The sequence below is a fragment of the Trachemys scripta genome, chromosome 6 (assembly GCF_013100865.1).
Source record: "Trachemys scripta elegans isolate TJP31775 chromosome 6, CAS_Tse_1.0, whole genome shotgun sequence".
Classification (NCBI taxonomy): Eukaryota; Metazoa; Chordata; order Testudines; family Emydidae; genus Trachemys; species Trachemys scripta.
In genome coordinates, this window is record NC_048303.1 from 36,295,424 (window position 1) to 36,312,353 (window position 16,930).

At 40.4% G+C, this 16,930-nt stretch overlaps 1 protein-coding gene across 5 annotated transcripts in view; it reads left to right on the forward strand.

The window, feature by feature from the left end:
• IPO11 (importin 11) overlaps positions 1-16,930 on the forward strand; it is a 253,163-nt gene that overhangs the window by 30,964 nt on the left and 205,269 nt on the right. For all 5 annotated transcript variants that reach the window (XM_034773322.1, XM_034773326.1, XM_034773323.1 and 2 more), the window contains exons 5-8: positions 1,394-1,466; positions 4,680-4,883; positions 11,924-12,056; positions 14,202-14,260. In XM_034773322.1, the coding sequence (XP_034629213.1) occupies positions 1,394-1,466; positions 4,680-4,883; positions 11,924-12,056; positions 14,202-14,260 (469 nt within the window). The remainder of the gene's footprint in view (positions 1-1,393; positions 1,467-4,679; positions 4,884-11,923; positions 12,057-14,201; positions 14,261-16,930) is intronic.

The window sequence follows — 16,930 nt, forward strand, 5'->3', positions numbered from 1 at the left end:
TCCTCCTACTGTCTCTCCACTTTCTCAAATGTCAGTGACCAGAATAATGATCTTTTTATACTTCACCAGGCTGAAGTTTGTTAGTAGCAAGAAAACTATATGCATGAAAATATTCATCATCCAGTCAGATGTATTAAACTCAAATGGAAATAGTCTTTTCAGGGTGGATTGATTTAAATCAGAGCAATTTAAATAACTGATTTTAATCTTGATTTAAATCAGCAAGCAGGAAACCTTGATTTCAATAATTGATTTTAATCAGATTTTGCATTTTTACTTTTTTTAGTTATTTTCTCATAGAAAGGTTTTTTGTTTTTTTTGTTGATAACCATTAAAACGTTAATTTGCAACTAAATACAGCCTTTATACTAAATTTGGCGCTCCTTTCTTATAAGCAAGAGGATATGCTCTGTGTACACTAATTAAGCAGTTATATAGCTTAATTAACATATATTTAGATTATAAATTTTTACGTTTGTATTATGTTAGAAAATGTTGAATGATACATGTCTTTTTAATAAATGATTAACTTTTTACTTGTGATTTGTGTTATGCTCTATTTGGATGGAAACTGGAATTCAGTTAAACATGCACAAAACCAGCATTTTATTTTTTTAATTAATTAAATAAAATTTCCTTAAATGTGGTAGATACATAAGAAAAAAAACACCTTTTCCATTTAAGATTAATTTATTAATCAAAGGAAGTATTATCCTTAGTTAGTGAACTGAAGTGGTTGTTTCAGGTCACTGTGTCCTGGAAGATTTTAGAACTAGTAGATATCATGTTTTCACACCTAGTTTTTATTCAGATTGGAAGAAGAAACAAGATTTCGTGCTTTTCCAGTTCCTAATTGGTTTCTTAACTTTGAATAAACTAGTCATTGAGCTGAACTAGTTGAATAAACTGAAATGAAAAAAATATTCTCACTGTACCTGCAGAAGAGGCTACTGCTGTCAAAAGCTGGTTTAGCATGTTCATCATGTTATGGTTCCAGGTGCTTAACCAGTGACTTCCAGCCGTTCAGTGATCTGACTTTCTTTAAAACTTGGCAGCATACGTATAGTGCTTAATATTATATTTTGTTTAATTTAAAAATATTTTAATAAATAATAAGTATATCCCTCAATTGTCAATTTCAAATAGGTTATTTTTTAAAAATAAACTTGTATCTAATGTAAGTAAAAACAATTTAAATTAAAAATATTCAATTTAAATGAACAAATCTAATATTTTGTTTAAAAAAAAAATCATTGATTTTTATCCAGCCTGGGTCTTTAAATTTTTTACTGATACTACCTATAAAAATAACTCTCTATAAATATGCATAAAAGTTGGGGGGGATTTATAGTTTGAAAATATAACATGTTAATTAAACATCTTATTATAACAGTGCTCTTTCGGAAGAGGAGAAATCTACATTGCGTGCTGGGCTCATCACCAACTTCAACGAACCAGTGAATCAGGTTAGTAATGAAATTAATGATGATTAGTTATTCTCTTAACAAATGCTCTTACTGGGATGTAACTTTTTTTTTAAATGAATGTTTAAAAATGAGATGTGGCAGAATTTCCAGTTTTCATGTTTCCATTCAAATAGTATTTCATGTTGATGTGGGATGTGAGATTTTATCACAGAATTAAGTTTTTCTTAAGTATCAAGTTTTTCTTCATTTGACTGGATTATCGTATTTATGCCCTCGTATATTTCAGAACTAAATTTGTATCTCTTTATGTTTAAAATAACTAATTTTTGTACTTCTGGGTTTGTCTGAGGTAGACTAAAGACTCATTCTTTGAGTTCTGGTTCCTATGTTTATTCCACTGTGAATACACATGTGCTTCATGTGCCCAAAGTCAGAGAATTCTGGAAGGCAAGGTCTGTTGGTCTGTACATGTGCCCTCTCTCTCCTTGTGCCTCTAATCATGGAGATAAAGAGTGGAGCAGACTGTCTGCCTCTCCAGTTTCTTCATACTGCTGCACGGCCTGTGTTGGAAACTCCAGCATCCAGAGCTTCATCTTCCTTTATTCTTCAATCTGTAAATACATTTGTATATATTTTGTAAATAGTTGAGAATTTTACTTGATAGTTTTTAGTTATGTTTCATAGTTAGATTCTCCATCCCTTCCACCAGTACCTCATTGCGGGTACTGAACTATGCCCAGGACTCTGGGCCTCAAAATCTGTGCTTCTTGCCAACACTTCTTCTCAATCAGTTATGACCATCAATGCTGCCTGTACAGCCGCGGGGGAGGGAGGGGCGGCAGGAATTTTGTCTTAAGAACCGCTTAATGGAGAAAGCAGTAGGACTCAGATTGGAGGATCCCCCTCTAGTACATCAGCCTGACTCAGCAATGAGTATACATCCTGTCGTGAGGTCTGACTTAGGAGCCAGGGAATCTACTTCCACTGATCCCCACTGGGGTCTTGTCAGGAGGGCAGGAGCATTCTCATAAAAACAAGAGCAAATTCTCTTCCAAAATCTCTTCAAAGAAGTTGGATATAACCCTGCGTAAGTCTTCCCACTCATCCCATGAGGACTTAGAACATCCTAAGTCTCAGGATCATGACAAGAGAGCCCCCAAATACAGGGCTCTTTTGCTACCAGACCATGCTCCAGTGGCAATGGTGCCTCCGGTACCAACTTAGGCTTGGTCTACACTAAACCCCCAAATCGAACTAAGGTACGCAACTTCAGCTACGTGAATAACGTAGCTGAAGTCGACATACCTTAGTTCGAACTTACCCCCGTCCAGACCCGGCAGGCAGGCTCCCCCGTCGACTCCGCGTACTCCTCGCGGCGAGCAGGATTACCGGAGTCGACGGGGAGCACTTCTGAGTTCGATTTATCGCGTCCAGACTAGACGCGATAAATCGAACCCAGAAGTTCGATTGCCTGCCGCCGAACCAGCGCGGTAAGTATAGACAAGCCCTTAAGCCTAAACCCTGATAAACAATAGCACTGACAAAAGCCAAACATAGGGCGCCTCAACCACCAGCAGCATTGGCTCTGCCTTACCTAACTGTGGCACAAACTATAACTGCGCTAGCTCTGTCATTCTGGGCAGGCCAGGACCCTTTGTGCTCCAGGGAAAGAGAACTGTTACTTAGGGTTGCAGAGGAGCTACAGACCCTCCAATCCTCCAGATCCAGCCAAATTGCGTTTCTTGTTAATGTACCCATTTTGGAACCAACTAGAACAGTCTGACATATCCCAGCCACTTGCATCCATACCCTTTGTCGCGGAGTGTGGGGGACTCAGGGCCCTGTACCCCCGTCTCCCTACGATTCACCATGACTCTCAGCCAGCCAGTAAAGCAGAAGGTTTATTTAGACGACAGGAACACAGTCCAAGACAGGTCTTGCAGGCACAGACAACAGGATCCCCCTCAGTTAGGTCCATCTTGGGGTCCCCGGGCACCCCAGCCCCCTTGGGAGGTCAGAGCCCCATCTGCCTCCCAGCCATATCACCAGCCAGCTCCTGAAAACTCTCTCTTCAGCGACCCCTCCCACAGCCCTTTGTTCAGTTTCCCGGGCAAAGGTGTCACCTGGCCTCTAACCCCTTCCTGGGTTCTCATGTTACATGCTCAGGTATTCTCCGTCGGTCAGTCTCCCATCCCCCAATGCAGACTATCCTAGCCACACTCCCCTGTCAGCATTCAAAGACCACAGTAAGAACAGTCCCAGTTCGTCACACCCCTAAAAGGAAAGAAAACCACTATTTTGTCCCATCCAGAGGGGCAGAATTTATCTTTTCTCATTCTGCTTCTAACTCTTTGGTTGTCCAGGCTGCCACAGAAACATCTATACAGCAACACTCTAGATCTACTCTGGTGAATAAGGAGGGTATATGACTTGATTTATTGTGAAGGAAGGTCTTCACTTCTACTAGCCTTCAGTTCAGAATAGCCAATTGCCAAATACAGTTGGTACAGACTGGCTGCTGCTGGAAAAGGGTGATGAGTCCTGCTCATGAATCCAACCCATAATGCCCCCAAAACATAGTCATCCAGGGCAAATCTCAGGGGGAAATAGGACAAGTTATTGCTGCTTGAAGCAGACTAGCAAGTTAAGTCCTTGATCCAGTAGAGTGCCTTGAGTGCATAACTTTAAGCATGTGCTTAAATGCTTAGAGGCTCCAAGCACTTAGTTTGTGGCAGTTTGAGGCTGCAGCCTGTTTTTGGCATTATGTTCTGCCTACACTTTTCTTACCATTATACAAATAGAGAAGGCAAAAAGGCCATGTTTTGAAACAGGAAGTGGTGCTCATATACTATGTTGATGAGGGCCATATGTATTGTTAACATTACCTAGCTGTTATATATGTGTGTGTGTTTATCCTCTCTCTCTCTCTCTTTCTCTCTCTCTGTATAGAAAAAAAATATAGAATTAAACAGGAAGAGAAGTGAAGTCAGATTAAAAACTTTTCACTGGGCCAAGAATGGTCTCTATTGAATCCTAACTATAATAGGCTGCTAAAATGCATATAGTGACTCTAGCTGCCCTTTAAAATACAGTAATACAGTAAAATGTTGACTAAGCCTCAACTAAACAAGTAGCTTAAAATTTTATTAGCAGGTTTATTAAATGTAACAGAAATTAAGTTTCTAGAATGTAAATTTTATTAAATCTACCTAGGCCTTATGTGTGTCTTTCTGGTAACTCTTTTTTCTGCAGATAGCCACTCAGATCTCTGTGTTGATTGCTAAAGTTGCTAGGCTGGATTGCCCTAGACAGTGGCCAGAGCTTATTCCTACTCTTCTGGAATCAGTGAAAGTCCAAGATGATCTCCGCCAACACAGAGCATTACTTACTTTTTATCATGTTACTAAGACGCTGGCATCTAAACGACTTGCTGCAGATAGGAAACTTTTTTATGACGTAAGTAAAGCTATTAATAATGCAACATGTAATATTCTGGGCTTGAGAGAAGAGTAGAAATGCTATTTTATGTATTTGTTTATAAATGTTTGTGATGGGCTGTGGAAGTGGGTACATGGGAGGTGCACATGTGAAAGGGTGTCATAAATGGTTATTTATTCTCTATACATGACAAGTCATAATATGTGATGTATTTAAAAAAAAAAAAGTAGGCTAAGGTGAGCTGGTAGCACTACCTATTAGGTTGCCTGATGCTTTCCATGATAAGATCCTGTTTTCAATTGCTCATAACTCTCTCAAACTTTTAACCATTGGGCTGAAATTTTCCATGCTGGGTGTCTTCCTCAGGCTGATTTTTTTTGTTTAAATTTCAACCAAAATGATTCAGCCATTTATAAGTATGAGGCTAGGGAAAAATACATTGTTCTGCTGTTTTTAAAAAAAAATAAAATTCTGGTGACCTATTCTCTGAGAAGCTTTAGTGGCTCTGTGTTGGTGTGGAGGTTACCCCAGTGTGTGCCCCTTTCGGTTAGATATGGCATTACAGGAGAATCCTTCCTCACTTCCCTTAAGCCGGGTTATAAACAAGTCAAGACAGCTTTTTTAATCAAAAAGCAACCTCCTTGTAAGGGTTTATTATTTATCATTTATTACTGACAGCCATAAGCACAAACAGAAGCTCACTCAGACACATCCAGGGACATTCATCACCTCAGGCTTGCTAACTAGCTGTCTCTGGCTCCTTCCTTCAGGAGACTCTTTACTATGTCAGTAAACAGCCTCTGGTCTGGAAATCTTCCCAGTTCCTTCTTGGGATTACCCCTTTTCAGTGCTTCCTTACACAAGAATCCCCAGCCCTCCTCTTTGGAACCCAGCTATATTGGTTAGTTTTACGCTTTCTCCTTACCTAGGAGTCTTCCCAGCTCTCACCCCTGGAGCTGGGTTCTGTTAATCAGATTTTCTAGGTCTTCCTAAGCAGCATCTTTTCAGCCTCTTAAAGGGCCATGCCACATGAGGGGATGGGTGACCATTAGGATTCACTACCCCATCATAGCCTCCCTGTTTTGGATTAGAGATTCAAAATTTAGCAGGTGGGATGTCTCTTTTGCTTGTCCCCCAAATTTGGCCGAGCAAAACTTGGTTTGCTCATGCTCAATAGAGAATTCTTAGAATTCAGCAGCTAAAGTGTAAGAAGATTCCGTCCACACTGAGCATGCTCCATTCCCTAACAACTCCTATTGCTGGCCAGACTGAATGTGAATCATACCTCAGAGTGACTCGGAATGCTCCACACTAGGCTCTGGTGGCTCAGAAGAATGGAATGTGCCAAAGTGAGGCCGGGCAATGGAACTGAGAGCCAGGAGTCTGCCTCTCCAGTGCTGTCAGTGACCCCCCTGCTGGTGCATGGGAAGTGTGGAGGAGGAAGCCGCCTGGCTTGAATGCAGAGGGGAACAAGAGCTGGACTGGGGAGATGGGAAAGGAATAGTTTGGGACTAGGAATCTGGTGAGACTGGAACTGGGGGAGAAGGCAGAAACTAGGACTTGTAATCATTGGGGGATGACAGAGACTAGTGGGCAAGGCATCTGGGAATGAGATACATGAAGAGGGGATTTTGGGACTGACTGGGCAGAGAGACTGGCCATGAGAAATGAGGGATGGAGGCTGGCACTGACAGATGGGGGTAACGAGGCTGGGAGTGGGAGCTGGAGGTTGGGGCTGATTGGGCATGGAGGCTGGGACTGGGAGCTGGGGTGTGTGTGGGTGGCTTGGATTGGGAGCCAGTGAAGGAATCAGGCAAAGAGGAGATAGTGGGATTGTCTGGAGGAAGAGACCGAGAACCAGTGAGGAGAAGGAAAATGGAGAGAGGGAGAGATGAGCCAGGAACAGCGTGGAGAATTGGGACTTGCTGGGAAATTGGGACAAGGAGTCAGGTAAGAGTTTTGTTGGTGAAAAGGGAGACTGAGATTGGATGAAAATCCTGTGTGTGCGCATCCCAGTGAAAGAGAGACAGATTGGACAAGAAGCTGGTAGGATGGAAACTAGAATTGGCTGGGAAGGAGACTGGCACTGGGATAAGAAACTTTAGTGGAGACTGGAAATGGAATAGGAAGACAGGTTGGTAGTGATGGGGTAGAAGAATAAGCTGTGGGGAGGACAAGACAGACAAGCAGAAGGGTCTGTGATCTCTAGAGTACTCCTCTCTAGAGCCTGGACCCAAGGTTGCTAAGTTTTGCCATTCCTGTAAATATCTGTGAAACCCACTGGCCAAGTGTGTGTGTCGTCTCCCTCTAGTACTGCTCTACGTAGAGGGTAACAACCTACTATTGCTATCAGTAATTCCATCCTATAAAGTGGCAGAGGTCTGTGTATGGTGGACCTAAAGGTTCCAACTCTGCAGAAGAACCACAAGGGAGTCATTATGATGCCATGTGATGGAATTTGTTTTTTCAGTTTGCTTTTTTCAAAAACCTAGGAAATTACAGAAATAAAACTGAAAAAAATATTAAAGTTGCAAAATGAAACACTCAAAAATTAGGAAATTGAGAGTGTTATAGTATCCTGTACAACCTTAATTCAACCCCTGCATTATGATACAGTCTTTAATTACATTATAACTATTTCTTGCCACAGGACCCCTGCCTCATTCAGTGCACAAGATGGAGAGAGCTCAATTAATAAGATATTCAGCATTTCAGTTACTCGTCTAATGTGTGACCTTAAGCTTTATTTACTGCACACTATTCAAACAGTGCTGTGAATACAAAATTATTGATTTATTCATGGGCTTTTCTGTGACACTCATCACTTTAATATCAGAGTGTTTCACAGTCATCATTTAATCTTCACAACATCCTTGTGACGTGAGGGGTTTTTATTATTCCTATTTTACACATGGAGAGCAGAAGGTCAAAATTGTTCACTAATTTTGGGGGCCCAGTATGAGATGCCTACGGCTTGATTCTTTAGAGTATTTCACATTATGTAGCACTTTATATGTTGAAAGCTCAACTTCTGTTGACTTCAGTTGCAGCTGTGAGTGCTCAGCATTTCTGTAAATCAGACTCTGGATCCTCAAGACCAACACCCAGAAAATGAGAATACAATTAGTGACTGCCTATAAGAAGTTTGGTTTAAATTACTTGCCCAACATCACATAGGAACTCTGTGGCAGAGGCAGAAATAAAATTAAATTATCCCAGGCAGCATTCAACTGCTTGTATTAATTTAATAGGTCTGAATGAAAATGACAAATCATGCAACTACTCTCTCCATTATACAAATCTGTTGAGTATAGCATATAGATTTGTCCTATAGGTTATAGAATAGTGCTTCTTCAACCCAGTGTCAACTAATATGAAGTATATTTTATAAAGCTGTTTTCTAGCACAGTTAGGCACAGGGAACTGTATTGGTACCATTCTGTCAAGAATTATATTAAACAATGGTTATCTAGAAAGGTGCTGATGGTATTTCCAAATTCATTATAGGCCGTGCATTAATATTCAGGTTAATGTTGTGCAAGGGTGTGTATTCAGGATGCTCAGTACTATTTAACTGAACAAATTGGGGCTGTCTGAGTGCACATTAGTAGGCGTCCAAATTCAGAGGAGAAAAACGTGACCGAAAAATCTCTTTGCTGTGGTGGTCAGTCATCCTTCAGGGAAAATATAATTATGTGGTAGATGTTCTAAGCTACACTGTAATACTTCTAGGGAAATATAATCTCCTTTCCTCTGTCTTTTGGTCTCTTGTGTTTGATTGGGGGCAGTTGTGGCCTTAACAGACCTGTTTGCATTCTTCTTGAAACGCAAGTTTCCTCAATCATTCTGCCAAATATGGCGCATCAAGTTGCTGCAATGCCTTTGTGATCTGATTGACCCGCTTTCTTGTACAAGTTACTCCCTAATGCTTCCTGCATAAGATGACCTGCAAGAGTTTGGGTGAGCAAAAGCCCCTAACCCAGGTAAGCTTGTTTTGAACATCTGGTTCAGCTGTCCATATGAAAATACAGCATGCTGCCTCTGATTCCTAAACTGCTCTCTGAGGTCAGTGTGTCATCTGTATGAAGATGCTAGTGCTGACCCCATGATTTGAGAGTGAAACAAACTAAGGGGCTTGTCTACACAGGGCCTCTCAGGAAAGCTAATCCGAATTAACTACAGGTGTAAATTTAAAGTGGATTCATTAAACTGCTTTAAACCCCAGTGTGGACACATTCATTCTGAATGAAAATAGCCTCAATGCAGTTTAGCTTAATTCACAATAGCATATAGTGAGGTCCCTGGGTTATGTACTTTTGTTAATTAGCAAAAAAATTGTTTTTTTCATCATAACTGTTGGTTTACATCGCTGTTGGCTAAGTGAGAACCATGGTTTACTATGTGAGACTGTGGTTTATGAATTCAGTGTTGATAGTGCAAAGTGTAATTCATGTTAGAAAAAATAATCCCAATTATACGTACAAAATGATAGTGACTAAATTAGCTGTTATCAATCACAAAAGAGATCTTGGAGTCATCGTGAATAGTTAAAGTTCATTGACGGCACTGTCTACAATAACTGTCTGAGGTTCCTCTCCTTCAGTGCCACCCTTAACCTTCTCCAGTCCAACTTCCCCACTTTGCATTCCACTCGCCAAAGTCTCTAATGACTTCTTTCTGGTTAAAGCTCAGAACCAGTACCTCATCCTCACCCTTCTTGACTTGTCAGCCTCTTTTGACATAGTCAACCTTGTTCTTCCTCTTGAAATCTTGTACTCCTGACTCTCTCCTTCTCTGGTTCTCCTCCTACCTCTCTAATTGCTCCTTCAGTGTGTCCTTCAGAATATCCTCTTCATCCATCCTTCAGCTTTCTTTGGGGGTTCTGCAGGGCTCTGTCCTTCTCTTCACCTTATCTCTGGATAATCTCATTTACAAATTCAACTACCATCTCTATGCTGATGACTCACAGATCCTCCTCTTTATACCAGACCTATCTCTTTCTTTTCAAACTAATATCTGGGGATGTCTAGCCATCGCTCATGCTCAGCATGGCTAAAAAGAAAAGCTCGTATCCCCCATTTCCCCCCCGCCTCCGGCTGTCTTCTTTCTTCCTTCTTTCTTGATCACCGTGGACAACACTGCTGTCCTGCCTGTCACTCAGGCTTGTAACCTGGGCATCATCTTTAACTCGGATCTGTGTTCTAGGTCCTCATGTCTGGGCTATGTCTAAATTTTGCTTCGTCTTTCTTCATAACATGTCAATTTTACCTTTTCTACCAATCCACACATCTAAAACTCTTGTCCAAGCTGTCCTCATATCATGTCTCAACTAGTGCAACATCCGTTTGTATGGTCTTGACAAATGCATCCTTACTCTCTTCATACTCATTCAAAATGCTGCTGCAAAGATTATTCTCCTAGCCCATTACGTCACCCCACCACTGGCTCCCTCTTCCCTGTTTGTATCAAACATAAGTTACTACTTGCATTCACTTTCATGGCGCTTAACAGCTTATCCCTATCATACCTGTCCTGTCTCATTCATTATTGAAATGTTGACTTCCACCTCCGATTGGCCCACGATGCCAGCATCTTTTGCCCACTTGTTAAATTTTCAACCAAGCCTGTTTGTGCTTTTCCCATACTACCCCTGGAAATGTTTAAAAGGCTCAAATGCTCCTTTCCATTTATACGAGGAGAATGCAAGCTCAGTGGGGGAAAGCCATCTCTGCAGCACTCTCCTCCCAGGGAACAACGGAAACTCTGCAGGTTCTCTACAGACTTCAGACTTCATGGATTCAAAGCATTGTGGGGCTTGAGGAGCAGTTGCTTTCAGTAGTATAATTTCCCTTTCATCTCCAAACCCACGAGTTTGCCCACTGCAGATTTATTGTGACTGAACTAGTGTTAACTTGCACTGACTCCTGGTTGGCAGTGTGGACAGCTGTTACGTGCCATACACAATAAGTGTTCTGGGAACAGTGGCTGGTTGGACGCCTCTCAGAGGATGGCTCCATCAGAGCTGTGCTGCCAGAGAGCCAGAGTGAGGAAATGAGATGCTGGGGAACTTAGAGGCACAAGGACTCTGCATTAATGTTCTTGGTCTCTAGTGGCTTACCTGTGTTTTGTGAGGCTGAATCAAGTGCCACTGCACTCCATCTAATGGGATAAATGAACAGGAAACTCTCAGTGCAGACTACTAAATCCTCATTCTCTAGGTTGGAATAACTCATTCTGGGAAATTAGGGCATAATTCTGTTTTCTTACATGAAAGTAACCTTTATTTCTTATAATATTTTCTAAATACAGTATGCCCCTTTGTTGCAGGATGGATAAAAGACAGTGATTTAAAAAAAATAAAGATTATGGTTTTTGAAATGTAAATTGAGTTATTTATATATAAAGACTTGCTCCATATGTTTAAATTTGCAACTAACTATCTGTCTCAACCTCACTATAATTTCTTAACTTAAATAACTTGGGGCAGAAAATCAGTTTAATATGCTTCATCAGTAAAGAATATACATAACTATGCAGCTGTCATCAAAATAGGGTTCAACACGTGCACATACTGTACAATACTATTTTTTATTAAACAACATAAATATGACTATAAATTGGAATAGAGTGTAACAGACATTCACCAATCTACAATATATGTCACGTTGAAACTTGTTTGTAAAGAAACCAGTTCTCCAATTTTGTTCTCCAGCAAGAAGAATTATTGTCGCAAAACTCTCTTTGTAGCCATGTGGATTAGCCAGATACATTCAAATTAGAAATAAAAGAACACATTTTTAATCATTGAAACAAACTACCAAGGGAAGTGGGGGATTCTCTGTGTCTTCGCTGTCTTCAAAATCAAAAATGGATGCCTTTATGGAAGATTTTATTTTTTAATCAAACAAGCTATTATATAGGAGTGATGATGGCCTATGTTATGGTGGAGGACACACTAGATTTAACATTCCATTCTGGCCTTAAAGATTTGTGAATCTATACATTTATTGTACTAGTGTCAAATATTGAGATTCAAGTGTATTGGTTTTTCTTTACAGTTAGCATCTGGAATTTATAGTTTTGCCTGTTCCTTATGGAATCATCACACAGATACATTCCTACAACAGATCTTTACGGGAGATGAAGCTGCAGCTACAAATTCATTAGAAAGAACTCTGTTGTCATTGAAAGGTAATAATTAAAAAGATTGTTAAATATGTGTGCTTAATGTACTATAAATGATGAAATAAGGTTATTCAGGTGACATTTGTGTATTCCTGTTGTTGGATTACGGTGTCCCTGGCATCTTGTGAGAACCTTAGAATCTTCTAGCAAAGCCACTTGGAGCCCAATAATCTCAGTTCTTTTCTACTTGAGTATTTAGCAGTTGGGCTGGGCTACATAGGAAATGAAAAACCTTGCTCTGTGTACCTGGATCTGCTTTTATCAGAAACCAATTGGAAATAGTTATAACTTGGCTATTTTGGATAACTTCTTTAATAGTTGTTAGCCATTTAGTATAGCTGTTGCACATTTTAGAGTTGCTGTTTCTACTTTGTGCTGGTGAGATGGATGACCCTAGTCTTATGTTGGGTTTCAAGAGATGTGGTTTGTGAATCTCTCTACAGACGCCCCCCAGGTTACGCAAACCCAATGTACGCAAATCTGCACTTAAGGAAAAAGTTCCGTAAGCTAGAAATAGGAGGGTTTTTTTTTTTTTTTCATAATTGTCAGGTACATGTTTCCTACTTATGCAAAATTCGAGTTACGCAAGGTGTTCCGTTCCGGAAGTCGGGGGGGTGTCTGTATTCCTTCTGTTTATGGACTACAAACACATCTGTTTCAAACATCAGAAGATTTAAAAGGAAGGCTTTGTGGGCTGTAGTATTCAGGAGTTTCTGGAAATGACACGTTCTCTTCCCTGTGAGAGAACTCCAGAAATGGTAAAATTAGGGCACTGGATCCTTTTGATAGACCAGGAAAAGAAGAACCTTTTTGGAGTTACCTTTTTTCATTATTGTTCATTAGCCTTATTTTGACATGAATGGAACCTTAAAGTAGAGCTGGGTGAATATTTATTAGCAAATAGTAAATTTACCAAAAAATTAATTTTTCAGGGCGCTGAAAGTATTTGTGGTATTGACATGAATTTTGCTGAACGGTTTCAATTACATTTTTTGGGGTGGGGGACACTAAGGCACCGTTCACAAAATGGCAGGAGGAGGAGGTGCCACTGTCCATCTTATAACTTGTAGTCCAGTGGTTAGGGCACTCAGCTATGATGTGGGAGACCTAGGTTCAATTTTCTGCCTCATGCGGAGAAGGGATTTGAACTTGGGTTTCCCACATTTCAGGAGATTCCCCAGTCACTGGGCTATCTGATATTATGGTGTGGGTCTCTTTCAATCTCTCATGTTGAATCTGTTCCACTGTGTATAAATAATAAATCTTTGGAGCAGGGACGTGAACTTGTATCTCCGACATTGCGGAAGACTGTCTTAATCCATGGGCTTTAGGGTAGTCCAGGGTGGGTCTTTTTCAATCTCTTGTGCTGAAGCTGTTCCACTTTGTATAAATAATCATTTGGCCAGAAAGAGGGAGAATCTGACTTTATATTCTACTTATTAGGGCACTCACCTGAGAGGTGGGACACCCAACTTGATGTTCCTGCTCCAATGGCTATTTAATTTAGACACAATGGAAGAGCTTTACCAGGAGAATCTGAGGGATTCACCTCAGAATATCCCATAGCTCAGTGGATGGGGAACAGTCTTGCAGTGTGAGACCCATGGTCAGGTCCCATCTCCACATGTGGGAGAGGTGGGAGTTGAACCCTGGTCTCCCACATCCTGGGTGAATGTCCTGACGAGTGGGCTAAAGCTTGAATGGGAGGCACCATAACTACCACCACTTCCTCCTCCTCCCCCTCCAGCCGCTTGTGAATCTTGCCCTTTAAAAATGCCCAGAAACAAAATGTTTCAGGTCGAACAATATGTTTTGTTCAACCTGAATCGGACCTTTTCAATTGACTGAAATTTTTCTGAATTTACATTTTTTTCCTAATTTTCAGAACTGCCAGCTAATCACAAAATCAATTATTTACCCAGCTTTACCTTAAAGTAGTACTGCCAAACTTAAATTAGTGGCAAGAATGCGGGTGAGGAGGCTAAAGGTGCAAAATAAATGCAATTTATTTCATATTTGAATAATTAGAGGCTTTTATGGCAATGGTTATTGTAGCCATATGTTTAATTACTTGATATCTGGGTGGATGGGGAGCGGGACAGCATTCTACAAAAAGAGACTGTGCAAGCAAGATATTACCGTATTTTTCAGTGCTTCGTAAATTGACAGTTCATGGATTTGTGGAACCTCATCGGAATGTAGAGGTGATGGTAAGTGATAGATGTCTTTGTTTCTAGATATAATTCAGAATTCTTTCCATGACATTCTACGCATTGTTAGAATTTCACTCCACTTCAAAGAGATCTAAAATTTATAAAATGACGCATAATTATATTATGTACAGAAGGCTCAAGAGACAAGCCTGATAAATATAAAACAATAAACTTAATATGTTATGCTGATGCTACGTATTTGAAGGGCAGTAGTGGAAAAAATCTGAAATGTTCAATTTGGATAAAGATAGCTTGTATGAATTTAGTGACAGGCCTTCTCTAAATAAGAGAGTTTCTACAATTTAATATATGGTGTGATTTTTTTAAATTTTTTTTTAAACAGCTTAGATACCAGTTCAAACATCTCTGTATACACTCCTGTTCTGGTGTAAATCAGGCCTATTTCTGTTTAGCTTAAATCAAGCTGTTTAGCTTAAATCATTTAAGATAAACTGAAATAACTCTGGTTTACAGCAGCCGTTAGCCAAATCTGAAAACTCCACACCCTTTCCAACATGTAGATTATTTTAGTGACCAGTTTTAAAAACCAATAAGTGTCAATATGTATCAGATTGAAAATTGCACTTGTTTGAATTATGACCCGCTATATTTAGTGGTTAACCATTGATATACTGGGAAAACTGTCATTGTTTATGTTCTGATATGGTATCCCATCACATTACAGAATGTTATAAAATAAAGCATTGATTTCTTGCCCTGAGGCTGAAGTACTGGAATGCAAAATCATATAATTTTGATTACTGTTTAGGCTTTTAAATTAATTAATTCCAACATGATTTGTACTTTTTTCATCTTGATATTTTGCTTGAACTAGAAATCGAATCATTTTTATACCATCTAAATTCTGTATGTTTCTAGGCAATACTACTTAATTCAAATTTTTGCCATAACTAATTTGATATACTTGTTGCTCAAGAGTTCTGTTGTATAGGGGAGTTAAGCTTTTGCTTTGTTGCAAAGCAGCCAAACAATCCTAGTGATAATACCGTCTCATGTTCCAAAAATAATCTGGTTATGAGCAGGTCTTTATTTTCTTTAGGGTTTTACTTAAAAGTAAGAAAAAAGACTGGTAATAGCCAAGTTAATCAATGAATAAAGCAACATGTCTAAATGGTTCTGAGACTGCTTTTAGCTAAGCACCCTTTAGCTGTGGTAAGCTTTGGGTCAATAAGGCCTTATATCTTCTGTGTTCTGTGTCTGTATATTTCCAAATGTCTTCTGTGTCTGTATATTCCCAAATTTAGGAGTTGCAGTCTCTGATGCCTTAAGCTTAGAATATTTTAGAAAGCTATGTCGGTTTCGTGGAGGTGGATGCACAAACTCTAGAATTGGTCGCTAGACCTACTAAATCTAAAAAATTTTGTGTAAAGGAGGATATCTCTTATGTTTCTGACTCAGAATGTCCAATTGTGAAACAAATGTGAATTGCTGCATTTCTGTCTTCCTTTCCAAATCTTGAAACAATAGTTCTGCCACGAGTGGACTTTTCCATTCATTTAATGAGGCATTCACTGTGAAACATAAAATATGATAGTATTAAATGGCAGTATTGTTAATCATTTCACTGCTGATATTCAGAAAATAAATATCCAGCCAGTGTCTCCACCATTGTTGCATGCAGTGGAAGATTGTGGGTAATGAGTAATGGTACAATTGGTTACTATCTAAGGTTGCTGGTGGGGTCTGGGTGTGGGGGGACTACTAGGAGTCAAACATCTCTCCTAACTACAATATTTGTCAAATCTACCCACAAGAGGTAGGGAAGGGTGCATCCTCTGACAGATGCCAAAAGCTTCAGCTGGTCACCTGGGACTCCCATGCCTTTCCACATGCCAAAAGTCCAAGCAGCTCCCTATCCAGCAGTCATCAGTTCTAGCTTCCTCCTCCTTACTGACTCCTGAAATGCAGTTATTCATTGTCAATACAAAAATCTGCTGCACACAGAACATTTGGAAACAGGAAAAAAAAAAAATTAACATAAAAGTAAATGACAAAAGAAATACTTAGTTTTAAAATGTAATTCAATAAAAACATTTTTCTAGAAGCATATAGTTGTTTTCTTGTACATAAAGTAAGTAAAAAGAAATAGACTATTAGGTTTGGCAATAGATTGTACACAAAATAATAGCATTGCCATTGGCATATAGTGTAGGGTTACCATTCGTCCGGATTTACCCGGACATGTCCTCCTTTTTGTGCTAAAAATAGCGTCCGGGGGGAATTTGTAAAGCACTCAAAATGTCCGGGATTTCCCCCCTCCCCTGGCAGAGCAGAGCGAGCGGCTGGGAGGGCTGCAGGGAAGTCACGGGCTGGACTCCGGAGCAGCTGTAGAGGAGCTCCGCCCTGCATTCTGAGGCGGCAGCTCTCCCCTGCAGCCCGGCTCCGGCAGCACTGTGCAGGGCCAGGGACCGGGTTTTGTTGTGCTGGGGAGCGCAGCCACGTGTCCGGCTCGCACAGAGCCCAACACCCTGTTCTGAGCAGCAGGGTAAGGGGGCCAGGGGAAGGGGCAGGGAGGTTCTGGAGGGGGCAGTCAAGAAACGGGGGGGGGTCGGGAGTTCAGGGGGGGGCTTTTTGGGGGGAGTGGAGAAAGTTTTGGGCAGTCAGGGTACAGGTAGGGGGTAGGGTCCTGGGGGGCAGTTGGGGGGG